General features: G+C 30.3%; 2 protein-coding genes and 1 long non-coding RNA gene across 3 annotated transcripts in view; 2 read left to right on the top strand and 1 right to left on the bottom strand.

Annotated features, from left to right (window-relative positions):
• Positions 1-17203, top strand: part of LOC111642660 (serine/arginine repetitive matrix protein 2-like) — a 36524-nt gene extending 19321 nt beyond the window's left edge. Inside the window, exons 5-9 of the mRNA XM_023389031.1 lie at positions 7771-7929; positions 8004-8084; positions 8154-8305; positions 8375-8650; positions 15704-17203. Coding sequence (XP_023244799.1) covers positions 7771-7929; positions 8004-8084; positions 8154-8305; positions 8375-8650; positions 15704-16796 — 1761 coding nt within the window. The 3' untranslated portion in view covers positions 16797-17203. The remainder of the gene's footprint in view (positions 1-7770; positions 7930-8003; positions 8085-8153; positions 8306-8374; positions 8651-15703) is intronic.
• Positions 8555-14026, bottom strand: LOC111642661. Its single transcript, XR_002759582.1, has 3 exons — positions 12959-14026; positions 9625-9720; positions 8555-8688 (listed from the first exon to the last, which is right to left on the bottom strand). It is a non-coding gene; the product is annotated as an uncharacterized LOC111642661 (long non-coding RNA).
• A 652-nt stretch (positions 17204-17855) lies between the features above and the next one.
• Positions 17856-19257, top strand: LOC111642669 (bestrophin-1-like). Its single transcript, XM_023389042.1, has 4 exons — positions 17856-18224; positions 18299-18379; positions 18449-18600; positions 18670-19257. The coding sequence occupies exons 1-4, from the start codon at positions 18210-18212 to the stop codon at positions 18947-18949; spliced, it is 528 nt and encodes a 175-aa protein (XP_023244810.1). The 5' UTR covers positions 17856-18209; the 3' UTR covers positions 18950-19257.
• Positions 19258-19684: the final 427 nt, after the last annotated feature.

Raw genomic sequence — 19684 nt, 5'->3', positions numbered from 1 at the left:
TAATATTTTAATCGTTGTATCACGTAATATTTACTTAGATAATGTAATTTATATATTATTCAAGAATATTTTAGAATGGAATAACGATAGGATTTAATTTTCCGTAAATACAGTCGACCCCCCATAACACTGTTGATAATTCCATTTTATATGAATTCCACGTTGTACGAGTCACTTAGATTTTACAAATGCGTGAGCCTTTCACAGCCTGGCATACGTATTTGTAAAATCTAAGTGACTCGTACAACATGGAATTCATAAAAAAGGGAATAATCAACAGTGTTATAGGGGGGCCGATTGTATTTTCCAGGAAAAAAAAAAATTGTATATAAAAATAACGTTCTAGAACGTTTTTCGAATAAAATTTTACGAGAGTTTTGACATTTATTTAATGAGTAAAAAGGTTAATTTTGATGATAACCGCTTTCCTAATTCGGCCACGAAGATACTTAACACTAAACACTGATCACCTCGAAGAGACAAGCCATAAATCATGAAATGTTTACTTACATGAGCTATCTTCCATTTATCAAATTTACTTAAACTTCTAACTGGACAATGACATTTTCTCTATAACGAGATCGATTTCTGTTTATTTGTAGAACTCTGAAAAATTTTAAACAAATAAAAAATATATCATTCATTAGCTAAGATTAAATGAATTCGATTAAATTGATAAATTTTCAGAAAAGATAATTAATATCTTGTAAATAAATAACTAGAATCGTTCATTTATTTAAGATGAAAACGATTGAAGAGGTCATTCTTTAGCAGTTTTATTGGAAATTTTATGTATAGTCTATCTAATAAATATGATTTGTTTATCAAGAATATTTTATATCATGTTTCTCTACAGTTTCTTTAGAATATTTTAGTATTTTAACTGTCAGTAAATGCTTTATTTTAATGCAAAATATTATATATTTTAATCAAAGAATCAATTAGAAATTTAGTTATATTCTTTATTCTTATAATGTTAGTTAAATGGGAATCACTCGACATATTTCTTTCAGTAGTTTGATGTTTTTCACGCACGAAAAGAATCGTTCACAACGGTATGTACTACCCAACACGCATAACAATTTTCTAGATAAATTGACAATTTCATCAAATTAGAAAGAAATAAAGAATATAAAGCCCCCTTCCATTTAGGCATTAGGCCTAGCCTCGAGTCACTAAAAATGGCTGACACTCTTTTGAAAAGTGGGATTGGATCTTTTTCATCCGCCTAATGAAAGGCACCCAATTTTTATCATTAACATCACTTCATTAGAAAAATCTTTGAAACTGAAACAGTGAAAATGACAGACCATGCCACCTATTTTTTGATTGAAAAGTTACAAATTATACCACCAATTAAGACATCAAAGTGTATCCAGTGAAACCAGAAGAATTTTTACGATATACTTTACTAAATAAATGAAAATGTACCTAATAAATACGGCCCGCGGGCCACGCTTTGGGCCGCGGATTGGACATCCTTGGTGTAAATTAAGTGGACATTATCTGTTTTATTTTACCAAAAATCTTCCTGATTTGTTTCCTCGTATCTCTTGCTCCTGCTATATTAAAGATCTGTATTTACCGTTCCGTACATAAACATGTCACTTATTAATTAGCAGTGTTCAACATGATCATGTGTTATATCTAGAGTGTGATCGGACCTAATGAAGATTTTACTCCTTATTATCATTTACAACTTTTTATAAAACTTATCTGTATCCTCATAATTAAGCCGTTTGTCTTTTTATTGTAATTAACAATATAAAGGTTACTTTTAAAATGAAATCTCATAATAGCCGGAAAAGTTATGCAACTTGTGGGATGTTTTTATATATTTTAACGGGATTCGTTTATTGCTCGTTGTTTCAGGGAGTGGCAATTATTGTTTTAGCGACACCGCCTTTATTAATTAAACTAATAAAAGAATTGCGTATATTTATTCATCGAATTTTTAATATAGGAAAGATTAAATTGCATATTCTCGTATAGCAGGGATGGAGAACCTATGGAATGATCGCCCAAAGTGGCACGTAACGTACCATATGATTTCGTTTTATCCTCTGTCTTATCATCCTTTTTTCTATCAGCTTTTTTATATTTATTCTAATTAAAGTATATTAGTTTAATTTATTTAAATTTTGTTATTTGAAGTCTAAAACTTTGTCATACATAAACATTTTTAAAACTAAGTATATGGTACGTAGACTCAAAAAGGTTCGAAATCCCTGTCGTATAGGGTATAATTCTGAAAACTACTTTTCATATAATTATAATTTTCATAATTTAATTTTTCAGCTTCTTAATTCAATAGACAATTGATAAATTATTTTAAAAGATTCTTATGACTTTCAGTATTCATTTCCTTAAAGATCTGTTACAATTATTAGTTGTTCACTCGTAAATCGATCGTGTTTTCCTGGCTATTATTTTCAATATTTTTTCCTTCTGCATTCAATGTTCGATTTAAATTCGAACTATTAAGTAACAATTAACTAACAATTCTCCCTTTTATGTCTATGAGTAGTTGCTGAGAGAAGCGAGAAGCTTGGGCATGTCCTGTATTTTACGTAATAAAAAAAGACTAAATTTTGGGAGTGATCAAAATGGTTCTTCTAGTCCCATTATCTGAGCCTGAGTATGACGTATTTTTCCCCAACCCTCCTCTTATAACATATTAAGTTCAATCATTGTGGATTAATTTTTTACTTTCCAAGCTGAGAGGGAAAGAATGGTGATCGGTCAGGAAATGGCCCATCCAAAATTTTTACATTTTTGAAGTCAGGGCACGTTGAAACTTCGAGAAATTAAGGGTTTTTCTGTATATTTGGATGTTGATGTGTGTACGTGCGGGGCACGATTTTATTTATCCTCTTTGAAGCTTAATTTTTNTTTTAAAAAAACACTTTCTTCATTTTTTATTTGAATAAATATAATTAAAAAGTGCTTCATTTTATTACAAATAACACGAATTTCTTATTATTCTTTCACCTGGCAACCGTTCAGCAATATAACTAAATATAACACAGATGTTTCTTTTCGCGTGGCATTACCTACTCCTTACAGTTATTGTCATTCAATTAAAATTCTTATGTTCGTCATTTAAAGTATTATAAAATTGTTAACACATAATAAATAAATCAGTCAACGAATGTAATATTAAACTACAATTTAAATTTATTATTATTATTTAATTAAAATGCTGAAAAATCTTATAGAAGTGCCATGTTTTAAGATTTAAATAAGTGTATTTCATGGTCTATAAATTTAATTAAGTACTTTAAATTGAATAATATAAAATAGTTTGCATTGGATAAAAGCCGCTAAACACTGGTATTAATTACGAATTTGTGCCTCATCAATGGGATGGCCACGCCGATTTTCCTGGTTTTCACGTGTCTAACACATAAATATGTGCCAGTTTCCTATAGAAAGTGCTTCCGGGAAACATCCACCCTCCTGGCAGATGACCCACGTGTTGCATTACATTATTTTATCAACCTAGATGATTTTCCTGCATATGATAAGCTATATAGGCTATGGTAGATCCTAGGATCTACCATTGCCTAATAGGAGCTACCTGTAGGAATTACCTTAGCATCGAATGTTTTTATTGTCATTCTCAAGATGTGTTTCTATAATTTAATTATTAATAAATAAAATATTTTTCCATAAGTTGCAATTAACGAATAAGATCAGGCTACTTTAAACGAGACAATAAAAAGAGTTGAAGCCATTTCTTTTTTCAAGTTACCGTGTTTGTTTTCTTTGCCAAAAAAAAATATAGGTAAATGTGTCATCGTTGTCTAAGCTAATTTTAAATTTCAACAATTTATTAGCATGACAATGCATTCATAGAAGATTCTGAAGAGAAGAGGGGAAGATAGGATTTTTAATTAATAATTTAATGTTTGGAGTATGTTTAATGTTTAATGGCAGAAGAAAAAGTCGGGAGTAGAACCTACATTTAAATACATTATCATAATTTAAGTGTGGATCCAGCTCCCGATTTTATCCTCTACCATTAAACATTAAACATACTTCAGACATATTAAATTAGAATGAAAGAAAAATGAATTAAATTGAATGGTTGATTTTAATTAAAATTGATTTAATTCTTATTATAATTATCAGCTTACATTCATATCAGATGACAATCTTCAAACTTACTTCTGATTTGATTTTTCACTGATAAATATAACTGTTTTTATTGATTTACAATGAATATATTTTTAAACTAGATTATATGTTGCACAAATATTCTATATTTTATTATTTTTACTGAATATATGCGTAGTATAAGCAAGTATTATAAGGGAAGCATCGGGAATATGCACAGATCTATTTTTATACATATGTGTGCATAAAAAATAAGCCTTTTTAAATTTATGTATGCTTTTATTTCAGGTAGAAGAGTTAAATAAGTTTTATTTTTATTATTTTAAATGTTTTGTTAAGGGACATCGCTTTCGTTTCCCTTAATACTNTACAACATGGAATTCATATAAAACGGAAAAATCAACAGCGTTATAGGGGGACGACTGTATATTATTATTATTATTATTATTATTATTAAGTACTATTTTGTTTCCAAATTAACTCTGATTTCTGAAAATTTAAATTTTACATTTAGCCAATCGCATCGGAGTGTAATTAACGAATTTCTATTTCTTTCTACGCTTGCGTACATCGTACTTTTGTTAATTTCTCTTCACATTGGCAACGGACCACAATACAGTTAACATTATAATAAAAAAAGAAAACAAGAAAAAGAAAAAAAAACAACGAATGCAAGACAGTGACATTTGAATTATTAATTTAGTACTGCCATAAGTGAAATGGCCCATATATTTTTTGGCTCGACTCGATGCTGGTATTAACTTGGCAATAATGGTTGGTTGAAAATGTGTTATTCTCACAATTGAATAGAAAACGAGAATTTATTTACCACAGATTTAGTTTTATTAAAATATCATTTCTTCTGTACAAAATATAATGAATATTATATAAATATTTTTACTTATAGGGTCGTGAATCAAATAGATCTGTTTTGGAAATGAAAATAGAAAATATCTCATTAAAAAAAAAACAATAATTAAATGGTGGAATAAAACCTGTTTGTCCTACACGGGCCTTTCATTATTATACAATTCATAATATAACAGTAAGGACAAGTTCAAGTTTACATTTACCTACTTTATATTATTTTCTTATTAACAAATTATCAATTCAGAATTTCATTAACGCATTTTAAATAAAATAAAGTAATTTATAGTAGAATGTTTATAGCTTATTTGCATAATGTAACGACATTTTCCATCCAAAATTAATGAAATTGATTGAAATATGCGTGCAGCAAACATAGTAAGTTAGGGAAGAAGTCAATAAGAAATCTCGTATGTAATATTAAAAGACAGAAATGTCGATATAATGAAGAAATAAAACCAATAGAGTTTTATAAAACTGTATGGTGCTAGACAGAATTTCTCAAGCTAATCAGTGGCGAAGTGTATAAAACTGAAATTGAAACACGTGGGTTACTATTCCACGTGCCTAATCCCTAAACAGGGGCCAGTTTCCCCATAAAAGTCCACCTCCTCTTGGCAGATCGCCCGTGTGTTGCGTTGCATTATTTCATTAAACCGATCCATTCCAGATTATCTCGATGCTTCTTTACGTTTCTAAATTTATAATTATTATTAATTCACGAAAAAATTGAAAAAAAAAAATATACAGGTCTACATATAGTAAATGACTATATTTATGTAAATAAAATACCATTAATGGAAATTTCTATATAAATCATCAAAACATCGAAGCGATTGTTCATTTTCTTAGTCGATAAGCGACTTGAATCCATTAATAACTTTTCCAATAAGGATATCTAATAAAAATAAACCATTCTCCCTTCACTTGATACCTTAAATACTATAAATAATCTTGTAATTAGTTTTGCTGGATTTCTTTTTTTCTTCTTCTTCTTTATCTCTCTCTCTCTCTCTATACAGGAGGTGCTTTCAATCAACTTACTCGTGAATAGAACACGAAAACAGTATACGAAATTGAAACGGATGCTTAATGTGGTATGAAAATCCTCATATAGAAAGAAAATAGTTCATTGACATAGAACAAAAAAAATATATAGAATGTAGAACAATAGATTTCTTGAACTGTTCAAAATAAAGAAAGATCCCAGACAATTCTATTATTTATTGACACTTTGCCAGGTTGTCTGATAAAAAGGTTATCTGCTTTCTGTAAATTGATCCAATGAAGTTCTATGCCATACTGTTCATTCGTTATATTCATGTTAATGACAAGTGTTATATTAAAATATGCACTTATTTTTTTAAAAATTAACAGAAATTTACAAATTCATTTATCTTTATTAGCATACAAGTATTCACAAGAACTGTGCATTATAGCATAATCTTAAACATAATTTATATGATTGACTTTTAAATAAACTTTTCTGCCATTTTAATACGATTTTTCTTTATTATTTAATAAATTAACACCACTGACACGAATAATCTTACTTACTTACTTAAAATAATAACAATAAGTAAATTTAGGCCAAGAAAGAGAGCAGGACCACTTGGCCTAGATTGGCTGCTGGTCCATCTCTTTTTTGGACATAGAAGATACCCTTAAACTAGTGTTTTATCTATACGAAAACAATGTAAGTTATACTTTCTTTTGATAAAATGGTTGAAAAAAATTTTTTTTAATTATCTGGCCCTCGTCTTGTCTCATCTCAAGCCCTGATTATAACTTATATTTCAGTTGAAATATAATAAAACACATTCTTAAGCTAAGTCAAAACATTATTAAATAATGTTTTGACTTAGCTTAAGACACCCACCCAAGGGACACTTGTCGGAGAGCTCATGATACCATAATAAAGCCTCCTCTATGAGATTAAAATTTACCAGGAGACTATAATTGTTATGGATGGTCTTGAAACAGATTCAAACAGGTTTAATTTAAACAAAGATCAAAAGTAAAAACACCAAACTAATGATTTAAAAATGCTATAAAATGTAAATTATCTGCTTCATGAATTTTATTACTAATTTGTGGGTCACCACAATAGTTATCTACAAACCAACAGTACTCAATTCTTGAGCCAAATAATATTCAAATATATTATTTAAAATTGAAAAAACTAAATAGAATTTTAAATTTTATGTATTAAATATATATATATTTTTTATGATATAATATACATAAAAGGGCTAAATAATGATGATAAAATTCTCATTTAGATCTAAAATTTAAAATGAATCATCTATTTTCATATATATATTGTCTTTGTCTTAAAATTTTATAATCTTATTGAGAAATTATCTTTATATATGGATTTAAATGCCAGTTTATTTATTAAAAATTTCTAAAAATATTTTCTATTTTAGTATTTAATAAATTATTATTATATAGATTACAAAGTCAATTGTAAATACTGAGATATAACTTTATAACTATGGGCGTCCTCAGAAAAATTTTCCAAGGTGATGGGCAAAGCTTGAGATAAATAATTACATGAATAGATTTTTATGTAATTATTTAATTTTGGGGGTTATAAAGTATTGCATCAATACAAAAAGACAGAGAATAACTTGGTCGAGGGTTCAATCACTTTTACGATTATAATTTGTGGGATTTTTCACTCGATCCTAGGTGGAAAGGTCCTCCTTTGCCATCTCTGAGGATGCCCATATACCTACATAACCAATAAGAAATGAAATTCATATAGATTTACAATTATAGGTTGTTACAATTGCAACATACGCATTTTATTTTGCTTGTATTTTGGGTCGACAATATGTGAACAGTCCCGAAAAAATTCTTCAAGAAAAAGTCCCTTTTGACTGTTACTTTCCAGTCTTCACAGTTTTAGAAATTTTATTCTACATGGGACTTTTGAAGGTAAAGATTTCTCTATAAATTACATTAGAGAAATTTAATAAGAAAACAAAGTTTGAAACGTTTTTCTGATTTAGGTAGCCGAACAACTTATCAATCCATTTGGAGATGATGATGAAGATTTTGAACTGAATTGGATAATTGATCGTCATATGAAAGTAAGGCTATGGTGTGAGAGTTTTCACATTTTAAGGCTTCTTTCGTGCTATAAAATATTCTCGAATTAGGTTTCGTATCTGGGAGTGGATACATTGAACAGTGAACCTCCTCCGTTGGTTAAAGATTCTTATTATGATGAATTGGACGTGAAGTTGCCCTATACAGAAGCTTCTTTAAGTTACAAGAAGAAAACTTATCGGGGCTCTGTGGCTTACATGCAGTAAGTATTTAAAAATATTTTGCCTCCCCCAAGTAGAAATTGGGCTTAAAACAATTCCATATCTTTTAGAGTGCCGATGGAACAACAAGGATTAGTTTTACCAGATATACGCGAAGAGGAGGAGAATCGTGAGCAACAAGGTATGGGAAGCAGAAGACCATCAATTTGGACAATTTTTGGCAGCAAATTAAACAACAGCCAGCGACCCAGCATAACTGGAAGTTATGCCGAAGCCGATATCATTGCAGATTACGCTTGGAGACATTCCACGTCCAGTTTCAACGCTTCTTCCGAAAATGTCGCCCAATCCAATGGTGATCGCAAGAATTCTTCAGGTACCGGGGGGTAAGATTCTGCCCCATCCATATCAACCCAATATAGAACTAAAAAGAAAAAAAAAAGAAAGCATCTTAGCACTTCGTTTTTTTTGTTACTGAAATTTCTTCACCCGCGCCATTACAGTGCTAAGATACTAAATATTTAAATGACAAAAAATTCATTTTTTATTCGGTAGAGCCACGTAAAAAGTGGCTGATTTTTGATCTAAATAGTTATATTTAATAAATTTTTTAAAAAATCGATGGGGCATACAACTGTCAAATATCATGTTTCTTACATTGTATTTGACAGTCTAATTATTTATAAATGAACAAAACACTGGAATCTACTGAAAAAAAACAAAAACAATTTTCAGTAGAATTCAGTTTATAAGGCATTTTATATATACTTTAATTCAATTTTAGTCTGTAATTTAAAATTTAATCATTAAGTTTTTTTTATAAAAGAATTTATGAACTTGTAGAGAAAGATGATGTCATTTAAAAGAAATTAATTAGAAATACTTTAAAAAAAATAAGCCAATTTAGTAATAAAATATAAAAATTTTATGCAAACGACATTCTAGTTCAATAGAAACGTTACCGTGTGACTCAATTTGCAAATACATTATTCCGTTTTATATGAATTCCATGTTGTACGAGTCACTTAGATTTTACAAATACGTGTGCCGGGTTGTGAACGGCTCACATATTTGTAAAATCTAAGTGACTCGTACAACATGGAATTCATAAAAAAGGGAATAATCAACAGTGTTATAGGGGGGCCGATTGTATTTTCCAGGAAAAAAAAAAATTGTATATAAAAATAACGTTCTAGAACGTTTTTCGAATAAAATTTTACGAGAGTTTTGACATTTATTTAATGAGTAAAAAGGTTAATTTTGATGATAACCGCTTTCCTAATTCGGCCACGAAGATACTTAACACTAAACACTGATCACCTCGAAGAGACAAGCCATAAATCATGAAATGTTTACTTACATGAGCTATCTTCCATTTATCAAATTTACTTAAACTTCTAACTGGACAATGACATTTTCTCTATAACGAGATCGATTTCTGTTTATTTGTAGAACTCTGAAAAATTTTAAACAAATAAAAAATATATCATTCATTAGCTAAGATTAAATGAATTCGATTAAATTGATAAATTTTCAGAAAAGATAATTAATATCTTGTAAATAAATAACTAGAATCGTTCATTTATTTAAGATGAAAACGATTGAAGAGGTCATTCTTTAGCAGTTTTATTGGAAATTTTATGTATAGTCTATCTAATAAATATGATTTGTTTATCAAGAATATTTTATATCATGTTTCTCTACAGTTTCTTTAGAATATTTTAGTATTTTAACTGTCAGTAAATGCTTTATTTTAATGCAAAATATTATATATTTTAATCAAAGAATCAATTAGAAATTTAGTTATATTCTTTATTCTTATAATGTTAGTTAAATGGGAATCACTCGACATATTTCTTTCAGTAGTTTGATGTTTTTCACGCACGAAAAGAATCGTTCACAACGGTATGTACTACCCAACACGCATAACAATTTTCTAGATAAATTGACAATTTCATCAAATTAGAAAGAAATAAAGAATATAAAGCCCCCTTCCATTTAGGCATTAGGCCTAGCCTCGAGTCACTAAAAATGGCTGACACTCTTTTGAAAAGTGGGATTGGATCTTTTTCATCCGCCTAATGAAAGGCACCCAATTTTTATCATTAACATCACTTCATTAGAAAAATCTTTGAAACTGAAACAGTGAAAATGACAGACCATGCCACCTATTTTTTGATTGAAAAGTTACAAATTATACCACCAATTAAGACATCAAAGTGTATCCAGTGAAACCAGAAGAATTTTTACGATATACTTTACTAAATAAATGAAAATGTACCTAATAAATACGGCCCGCGGGCCACGCTTTGGGCCGCGGATTGGACATCCTTGGTGTAAATTAAGTGGACATTATCTGTTTTATTTTACCAAAAATCTTCCTGATTTGTTTCCTCGTATCTCTTGCTCCTGCTATATTAAAGATCTGTATTTACCGTTCCGTACATAAACATGTCACTTATTAATTAGCAGTGTTCAACATGATCATGTGTTATATCTAGAGTGTGATCGGACCTAATGAAGATTTTACTCCTTATTATCATTTACAACTTTTTATAAAACTTATCTGTATCCTCATAATTAAGCCGTTTGTCTTTTTATTGTAATTAACAATATAAAGGTTACTTTTAAAATGAAATCTCATAATAGCCGGAAAAGTTATGCAACTTGTGGGATGTTTTTATATATTTTAACGGGATTCGTTTATTGCTCGTTGTTTCAGGGAGTGGCAATTATTGTTTTAGCGACACCGCCTTTATTAATTAAACTAATAAAAGAATTGCGTATATTTATTCATCGAATTTTTAATATAGGAAAGATTAAATTGCATATTCTCGTATAGCAGGGATGGAGAACCTATGGAATGATCGCCCAAAGTGGCACGTAACGTACCATATGATTTCGTTTTATCCTCTGTCTTATCATCCTTTTTTCTATCAGCTTTTTTATATTTATTCTAATTAAAGTATATTAGTTTAATTTATTTAAATTTTGTTATTTGAAGTCTAAAACTTTGTCATACATAAACATTTTTAAAACTAAGTATATGGTACGTAGACTCAAAAAGGTTCGAAATCCCTGTCGTATAGGGTATAATTCTGAAAACTACTTTTCATATAATTATAATTTTCATAATTTAATTTTTCAGCTTCTTAATTCAATAGACAATTGATAAATTATTTTAAAAGATTCTTATGACTTTCAGTATTCATTTCCTTAAAGATCTGTTACAATTATTAGTTGTTCACTCGTAAATCGATCGTGTTTTCCTGGCTATTATTTTCAATATTTTTTCCTTCTGCATTCAATGTTCGATTTAAATTCGAACTATTAAGTAACAATTAACTAACAATTCTCCCTTTTATGTCTATGAGTAGTTGCTGAGAGAAGCGAGAAGCTTGGGCATGTCCTGTATTTTACGTAATAAAAAAAGACTAAATTTTGGGAGTGATCAAAATGGTTCTTCTAGTCCCATTATCTGAGCCTGAGTATGACGTATTTTTCCCCAACCCTCCTCTTATAACATATTAAGTTCAATCATTGTGGATTAATTTTTTACTTTCCAAGCTGAGAGGGAAAGAATGGTGATCGGTCAGGAAATGGCCCATCCAAAATTTTTACATTTTTGAAGTCAGGGCACGTTGAAACTTCGAGAAATTAAGGGTTTTTCTGTATATTTGGATGTTGATGTGTGTACGTGCGGGGCACGATTTTATTTATCCTCTTTGAAGCTTAATTTTTATAAATAATTCAGAATTCTTTAAATAAAATTTTGTGTATAAAAATAAGTTATTTCTATTTTATTTATTATTTTTTAATAGATATTTTAAATCATTCATTCTATTTGCAGTTGTTGTTTATGAAATTCATTTGGCAGAAAGTACTTCATAAAAGAGTTCCAACTGTACTTAAAAAATAAAAAAAATAAATAAAAATATAGAGAAACATTTAAAAATTTCATATTTAAATATGATTTTATTTAATTATGTATAAATTTTAATTAAAATTGATTTAATTCTTATTATAATTATCAGCTTACATTCATATCAGATGACAATCTTCAAACTTACTTCTGATTTGATTTTTCACTGATAAATATAACTGTTTTTATTGATTTACAATGAATATATTTTTAAACTAGATTATATGTTGCACAAATATTCTATATTTTATTATTTTTACTGAATATATGCGTAGTATAAGCAAGTATTATAAGAGAAGCATCGGGAATATGCACAGATCTATTTTTATACATATGTGTGCATAAAAAATAAGCCTTTTTAAATTTATGTATGCTTTTATTTCAGGTAGAAGAGTTAAATAAGTTTTATTTTTATTATTTTAAATGTTTTGTTAAGGGACATCGCTTTCGTTTCCCTTAATACTTCCAGATAAACTAACAAAGAAAATAGTAAATTCCACCATAAATTATATATATTATGTCTGATTATATATATAGTTTTTTTTTATTTAAATTTCAATATTTATGCAGCCAAAATAATAAAATAGAATAAGAATTATTGCTAAATTAATATAGAATTTGATCTTTCACACAATACATTTCAAAGTTTTTTTAAACTGATTACAAAAAAAAAATTATTTAATTATAATTTAATCATATGAATATTTTAAGTTTATAATTATAATTCTGGAGCGTTTTTAAAGGTAATAATTGTAATCTATTTTAATCTCACCTTACTGTTAGCTAAAGATATGGCTGTGTTCTAGACAGTTGACTATCCATCACGTTTGTAGTGACTACAGTGCTCTTGCCAAAAACTGTTTATACTATTTACTGGTATGATCCAACTTGTAACTGTCATTATGTAAATACCTTATTCTTCTTTTCGAATTTAATACAGGTTTTACAAACGTGGTCTCATGAAAAATTCAGTCGATAAAATTCGGCTAATTGTTACTTAATGGATATATATCTATAATGATAATTTCTATTGTTTCACTGAAGAAAGATGGGGGAGGCTAAATAATTCCTACAAATTAGTTGATTATGAAAATTTTCATTAAATCATTTGCAACATTTTACTTGAAAATACTTGAAAAAAAGACATGTTTGTTGATAAGTAGAAGATAAAATGGATCGAGACATTTTCCTATTGCTATGAATTGAATTAATGGGGTTAAAAAATTACATTATGGGCACATTAATTGACAGCATAAAATCGTTTAAAACTAGAAATTCTCTGATTCTTCTGAGTTTCCTCCACATTCTTATACTCTTATTAAAATAATTAGGTATTTCTGTAGAAATTTTTATGTTTTTTTCTTGCTTTCATAAATTAATAAATTAATTTTGGTAATGGAATGTTCTGTAGAATAAAAAATCGAGAGAGATTTTCTGAACTCATAGATTTTTGTGATTCAATCGAATGGTTCTACATTGTGACTCATTCTGTATACAATCCATTCTAAAAATATACATTTACAACTACAACAATTGCTTTTTAAACTGCATTAACTACTCAAAAATCCAAATTTTTCTCCTTATTATTATAGATTATTGCCCTAAATTAAAGAAGCATTTAAAAATATATCCACAGATGATAAGACTTTTAATATTACTACACATAGTTAGCCTAAATTATTCAACTCTTGCATTAAATTAATAGTAATCTACCAAATAAAATAAAACTTGTACATTATGTATTTATATTTTTCATAATTTTAAACATATGATGTTTAAAAGTAACTTGTCCTATAGGGTGAAACTATAGTGTTATGGAAAGTAACTAGGCATTGAGAGAAAGCTATAATTTTTGTAATAATAAAGCAAGAGCGATAAAATTTATGTGTTCATGTACATCCATCATTGGAATTTTAGAATTCCTGTATCGATGGTGTGAGCAGTGATCGAAAGAGGCTACACGAGCAGTGAAAGAAAGATAGACTCTCGCTTGTCTGTTTAGCAGCGAGCACAGATTATTGCACGCTACGAGGTATGGAAATCAGTGGTTGTTGTGCAAAAATGGTGGCATACAGCGAAGGAACGTTAGCCGTAATCTATCTAGAAACAATCAAGAATTTTCATTCGAAGCTAATGACCACAGGTCGCGAACGCACAGAGAAGTGGTTGTCCATCCACATCACAATCTGAGGAAAACGCATCACGATGCCAGTACGTACCTTAAATTTTTGATATGCATTTGTATTTCCATTAAGGTACAGTACATATCAAATAATTTTCATCATTTTTGCATAGAAATGTAGAAATTATAGCGATTTATCAATGACTAGTTACTTTTCACCCATCCTGTAGATCCCCCATTAGGAAAGAATAACTTATCTGGTACATACGAATGTACCAGATAAGTTATCTTTTGACGATATACATCATTGAATCTCATAAGGCCACATAAATGTATAAATTCAGCATACTTTTTCAAAGATATACACAAAATTATATTTTAAAAAATAACAGAAAGCATATTGTTTTTTACTTAATTTTTCTAAAAAGAATGAAGAAACAGTACAGCATAGAAATGAGTTTGAGTATCAAATAAGTTATAGGCTCGTGGATATAGCACGCGAGCTTCATAAAATTGGTAGAACGAAAATAAAATCGTCGTAATTACAATTAAAAATTTGCATATAACTTGCCCCAACGCCTAATCCGCACCCGTTTTAACTTATGTTTTACACATAGATAACCTATAATTTATACAAAACTACGCTATTATTAGGTGGCACTAGAAGCCACTAAAGCTATGCTCTTCCACCTTTTATCTAGAGTCATACGAAGGACGTTTGGTATAACTTACTTAAGAATACAGTATAAATTAATATTAAACTATAACTACATGAATCCTATTATTATCCTTGATTAACTTTTAATTTATTCTTTAACATTATATTGTGTCATAGATATTAACGAATAAATTAGAATATCTATTTACAGACTATTATTTCAGATTTTATGTTACTTAACACAATTTGGGAACAACAAGAATTACACATAATTTCCAGTATATGGGGCCAATTTCATGCTATTTTGTCTGAACTCTGTAGACATATTTAAAATTTTTAAATTACGGTAGAAGTTCGTTAAGTTGGCACTTCCAGAGCCGGATTACTGGCTATTGTTTATGATCAATCTGAAGATAACGGACTTTATAGTCATGTACTGTATCAAAATTGATAGAAAATCTGATCAAATCTATTGATAATGATCGATATGCACGTAATATTTACTTTCCAGACATGTACTGTAAACATATAATTCACAAAAGCTATACGTGAGCCGAATAATAGCATGACGAATTAACGAGCTTCTGCTGTATAACCAATTAAAAATGTAAAGATTAATTGGTTCTATAGTTTAATTAATATATAATAATCTTTTTTGCTCTTGCCACTTCTTCTATAATTACGATTTATCAAGTGGACAGATCTATTTTATCGATTGCTGTTTCTTTCAATTCCAGAACTCGCGATGGAGATTTATATCAAGAATCGTCCAGTCAAGACTTACCGGAATCGATGATGAAGTACAAAGATGCAAAATCGGGAGGTTATCAGAAATCGAGTGAAAGCGAAAAGCCACCAAGATCTCAGCAAGCGAAAAGAAATGGAAAATCTTATAAATCGCTGTTTAAAAAAAACAAGCAACCCTCCGTAGATCAATACTACGAAGTTTGCCGCAAATGGAAGATGAGATCTGTTTCTCCGTGCAAGACCATTAAAGAAAGTCACGAGCTACAATCGGATCCTCAACATCCGCATCCTTCCGTTCAAATAACGGTATCTTCGCCACCATCCAACGGTGAAGAATCTGTAAAACTAGCGGGAGGAAGACCCGTCCCTCTTCGATCTTCTTCGCTAAATATTGCGGATCTTTGGAGTAGTAAAAAGCCTAAGTTATCGGATAGGCGTCAGGCTTATAAAGAAAAGAAATCTCAAAGTAGTTCGTCAGCGTGCTCGCAAGATACGGTCACTACCGAGTTCCATAGTATGCCAAACGTACAAGAAGGAGAAACGGAAATTCCTGTAGAGAAACCTTGTACGCCGGTGAAAGAACCTAGACGATCTTTCTCTGGTCAGTCAAGTAGGGATCATAAGATACTTCGACAGAATGCCATTAGAAGGCCTTCCACAGAGAAACAAGAATCTAGTTCTAGCGAAGATTATAGATTACCACCCGAGATCCTTCCTCGGAACCTACAATCTTCGTTTCCGGAGGAAGAAGCCACGGATCCCGCGGGTGGGTACGAAAGCACAGAGAAAAGAGAAAGTAAACCAAGTAGAATAGAAGGGCCTCCCGAATGCCCTTCTAGAAAATCGCCGGCGAGAAGAAGTAGACCCGGCTCGAGAGAACAGAAAAAGGTGGAGAAGAGGAGTCGAGAGCCGGTAAGACAAAGATCCTCCGAATCTCCTACACCGCGCACTACAGAAACTAGTGTTTCGGAAGGTAGTAAATCATCGACAGCATCAATTCCTACTACTTCCAACGTCGTATCACTTACGATCGATAAACCGGACACTGTAATTTCAGTGGAAGACAGACAAGAGTTCGTATGACGAAAATCTCACAATATTTACGATTAAAAAGAATTAACTCGGGGTCGAGTGACTTCGTAGCGGTCTAACCCCGGAAGTTTGATGGTAATAAAGGAAACGGGTGAGTATCGAGCGTAGCCATTCCCTAAGCGAGCCAACAGACGGAGATTTAGGGAGATGGCATATAGAAGAATCGTTAAAGGAATGTTTCAAAGGCAGTCAACGACGGAAAGACGTTGCCAAATGTTCACTTTTCCCCCTTCCTGTGATATATGCGCCATTCGTTGGTCAACGGGTTGTTTTTCTTTCTGTTAAGAAGGATGACGTTCCGACAGAATTTTCCTACCTTCTTTTTTTTCAACGGAGAAAGTATTTATACACATAGTTGTCGATATTGTATATTTGAATAAATGAATTTACTGAAAAAAGATTTATTTTTTAACATTGTGAAAAAAAGAAACATTCGAATTTAATAAAATTATATTTATGATCAGAAATGATTTTATCTTTTAAATATTTTACATATAAAGCTTAAATTACGGTTGGATATTTTAATCCGGGCAGAAAACACCAGGAATTTTTCCTGATATATGGGGCTCTGTCTCGTTGTGGGTCGGTCAGGCCCACAATGGGTATGATTTAAAAATGTCCTCTTGATGCCCACGGGGTGGAGAAAATGTAAGGGAATCTTAGAGTCAATATAAATATAATGTACTTTCGAAAATATCAGGACTGATCTTATCAGACTTTTCTTATTTCTATTCCTATTATTATTATTGTTTTAATAACAATATAAGGATAGAAATTTACTTTTAAAACTCCTGAACAGAAGAAAAACATACATTATTTAGGCAGAGAAGACACCAATGGTAAATTTTAAGTTGTTGGTGCTCTTCTCACTGACCAATTTGTAAAAGAGTAGAAAATCTGGTAGCAATATGTAGAATGTTTCTTTATTAACGACGTTCTTAAANTGTAAATACTGAGATATAACTTTATAACTATGGGCGTCCTCAGAAAAATTTTCCAAGGTGATGGGCAAAGCTTGAGATAAATAATTACATGAATAGATTTTTATGTAATTATTTAATTTTGGGGGTTATAAAGTATTGCATCAATACAAAAAGACAGAGAATAACTTGGTCGAGGGTTCAATCACTTTTACGATTATAATTTGTGGGATTTTTCACTCGATCCTAGGTGGAAAGGTCCTCCTTTGCCATCTCTGAGGATGCCCATATACCTACATAACCAATAAGAAATGAAATTCATATAGATTTACAATTATAGGTTGTTACAATTGCAACATACGCATTTTATTTTGCTTGTATTTTGGGTCGACAATATGTGAACAGTCCCGAAAAAATTCTTCAAGAAAAAGTCCCTTTTGACTGTTACTTTCCAGTCTTCACAGTTTTAGAAATTTTATTCTACATGGGACTTTTGAAGGTAAAGATTTCTCTATAAATTACATTAGAGAAATTTAATAAGAAAACAAAGTTTGAAACGTTTTTCTGATTTAGGTAGCCGAACAACTTATCAATCCATTTGGAGATGATGATGAAGATTTTGAACTGAATTGGATAATTGATCGTCATATGAAAGTAAGGCTATGGTGTGAGAGTTTTCACATTTTAAGGCTTCTTTCGTGCTATAAAATATTCTCGAATTAGGTTTCGTATCTGGGAGTGGATACATTGAACAGTGAACCTCCTCCGTTGGTTAAAGATTCTTATTATGATGAATTGGACGTGAAGTTGCCCTATACAGAAGCTTCTTTAAGTTACAAGAAGAAAACTTATCGGGGCTCTGTGGCTTACATGCAGTAAGTATTTAAAAATATTTTGCCTCCCCCAAGTAGAAATTGGGCTTAAAACAATTCCATATCTTTTAGAGTGCCGATGGAACAACAAGGATTAGTTTTACCAGATATACGCGAAGAGGAGGAGAATCGTGAGCAACAAGGTATGGGAAGCAGAAGACCATCAATTTGGACAATTTTTGGCAGCAAATTAAACAACAGCCAGCGACCCAGCATAACTGGAAGTTATGCCGAAGCCGATATCATTGCAGATTACGCTTGGAGACATTCCACGTCCAGTTTCAACGCTTCTTCCGAAAATGTCGCCCAATCCAATGGTGATCGCAAGAATTCTTCAGGTACCGGGGGGTAAGATTCTGCCCCATCCATATCAACCCAATATAGAACTAAAAAGAAAAAAAAAAGAAAGCATCTTAGCACTTCGTTTTTTTTGTTACTGAAATTTCTTCACCCGCGCCATTACAGTGCTAAGATACTAAATATTTAAATGACAAAAAATTCATTTTTTATTCGGTAGAGCCACGTAAAAAGTGGCTGATTTTTGATCTAAATAGTTATATTTAATAAATTTTTTAAAAAATCGATGGGGCATACAACTGTCAAATATCATGTTTCTTACATTGTATTTGACAGTCTAATTATTTATAAATGAACAAAACACTGGAATCTACTGAAAAAAAACAAAAACAATTTTCAGTAGAATTCAGTTTATAAGGCATTTTATATATACTTTAATTCAATTTTAGTCTGTAATTTAAAATTTAATCATTAAGTTTTTTTTATAAAAGAATTTATGAACTTGTAGAGAAAGATGATGTCATTTAAAAGAAATTAATTAGAAATACTTTAAAAAAAATAAGCCAATTTAGTAATAAAATATAAAAATTTTATGCAAACGACATTCTAGTTCAATAGAAACGTTACCGTGTGACTCAATTTGCAAATACATTATTCCGTTTTATATGAATTCCATGTTGTACGAGTCACTTAGATTTTACAAATACGTGTGCCGGGTTGTGAACGGCTCACATATTTGTAAAATCTAAGTGACTCGTACAACATGGAATTCATATAAAACGGAATTATC

The sequence above is a fragment of the Centruroides sculpturatus genome, unplaced genomic scaffold (assembly GCF_000671375.1).
Source record: "Centruroides sculpturatus isolate CEXI.00-Female unplaced genomic scaffold, Cexi_2.0 scaffold1549, whole genome shotgun sequence".
NCBI classification, from domain to species: domain Eukaryota; kingdom Metazoa; phylum Arthropoda; class Arachnida; order Scorpiones; family Buthidae; genus Centruroides; species Centruroides sculpturatus.
The sequence above is the reverse complement of the archived record's forward strand: the minus strand, read 5'-3'. Positions and strand labels throughout refer to the sequence as shown.

Coding starts and splice junctions, on each gene's coding strand:
- LOC111642669 (XM_023389042.1), top strand. Junction 18,380..18,448: donor TAATTGATCGTCATATGAAA/GTAAGGCTATGG, acceptor TTCTCGAATTAG/GTTTCGTATCTGGGAGTGGA. Junction 18,601..18,669: donor GGCTCTGTGGCTTACATGCA/GTAAGTATTTAA, acceptor CATATCTTTTAG/AGTGCCGATGGAACAACAAG.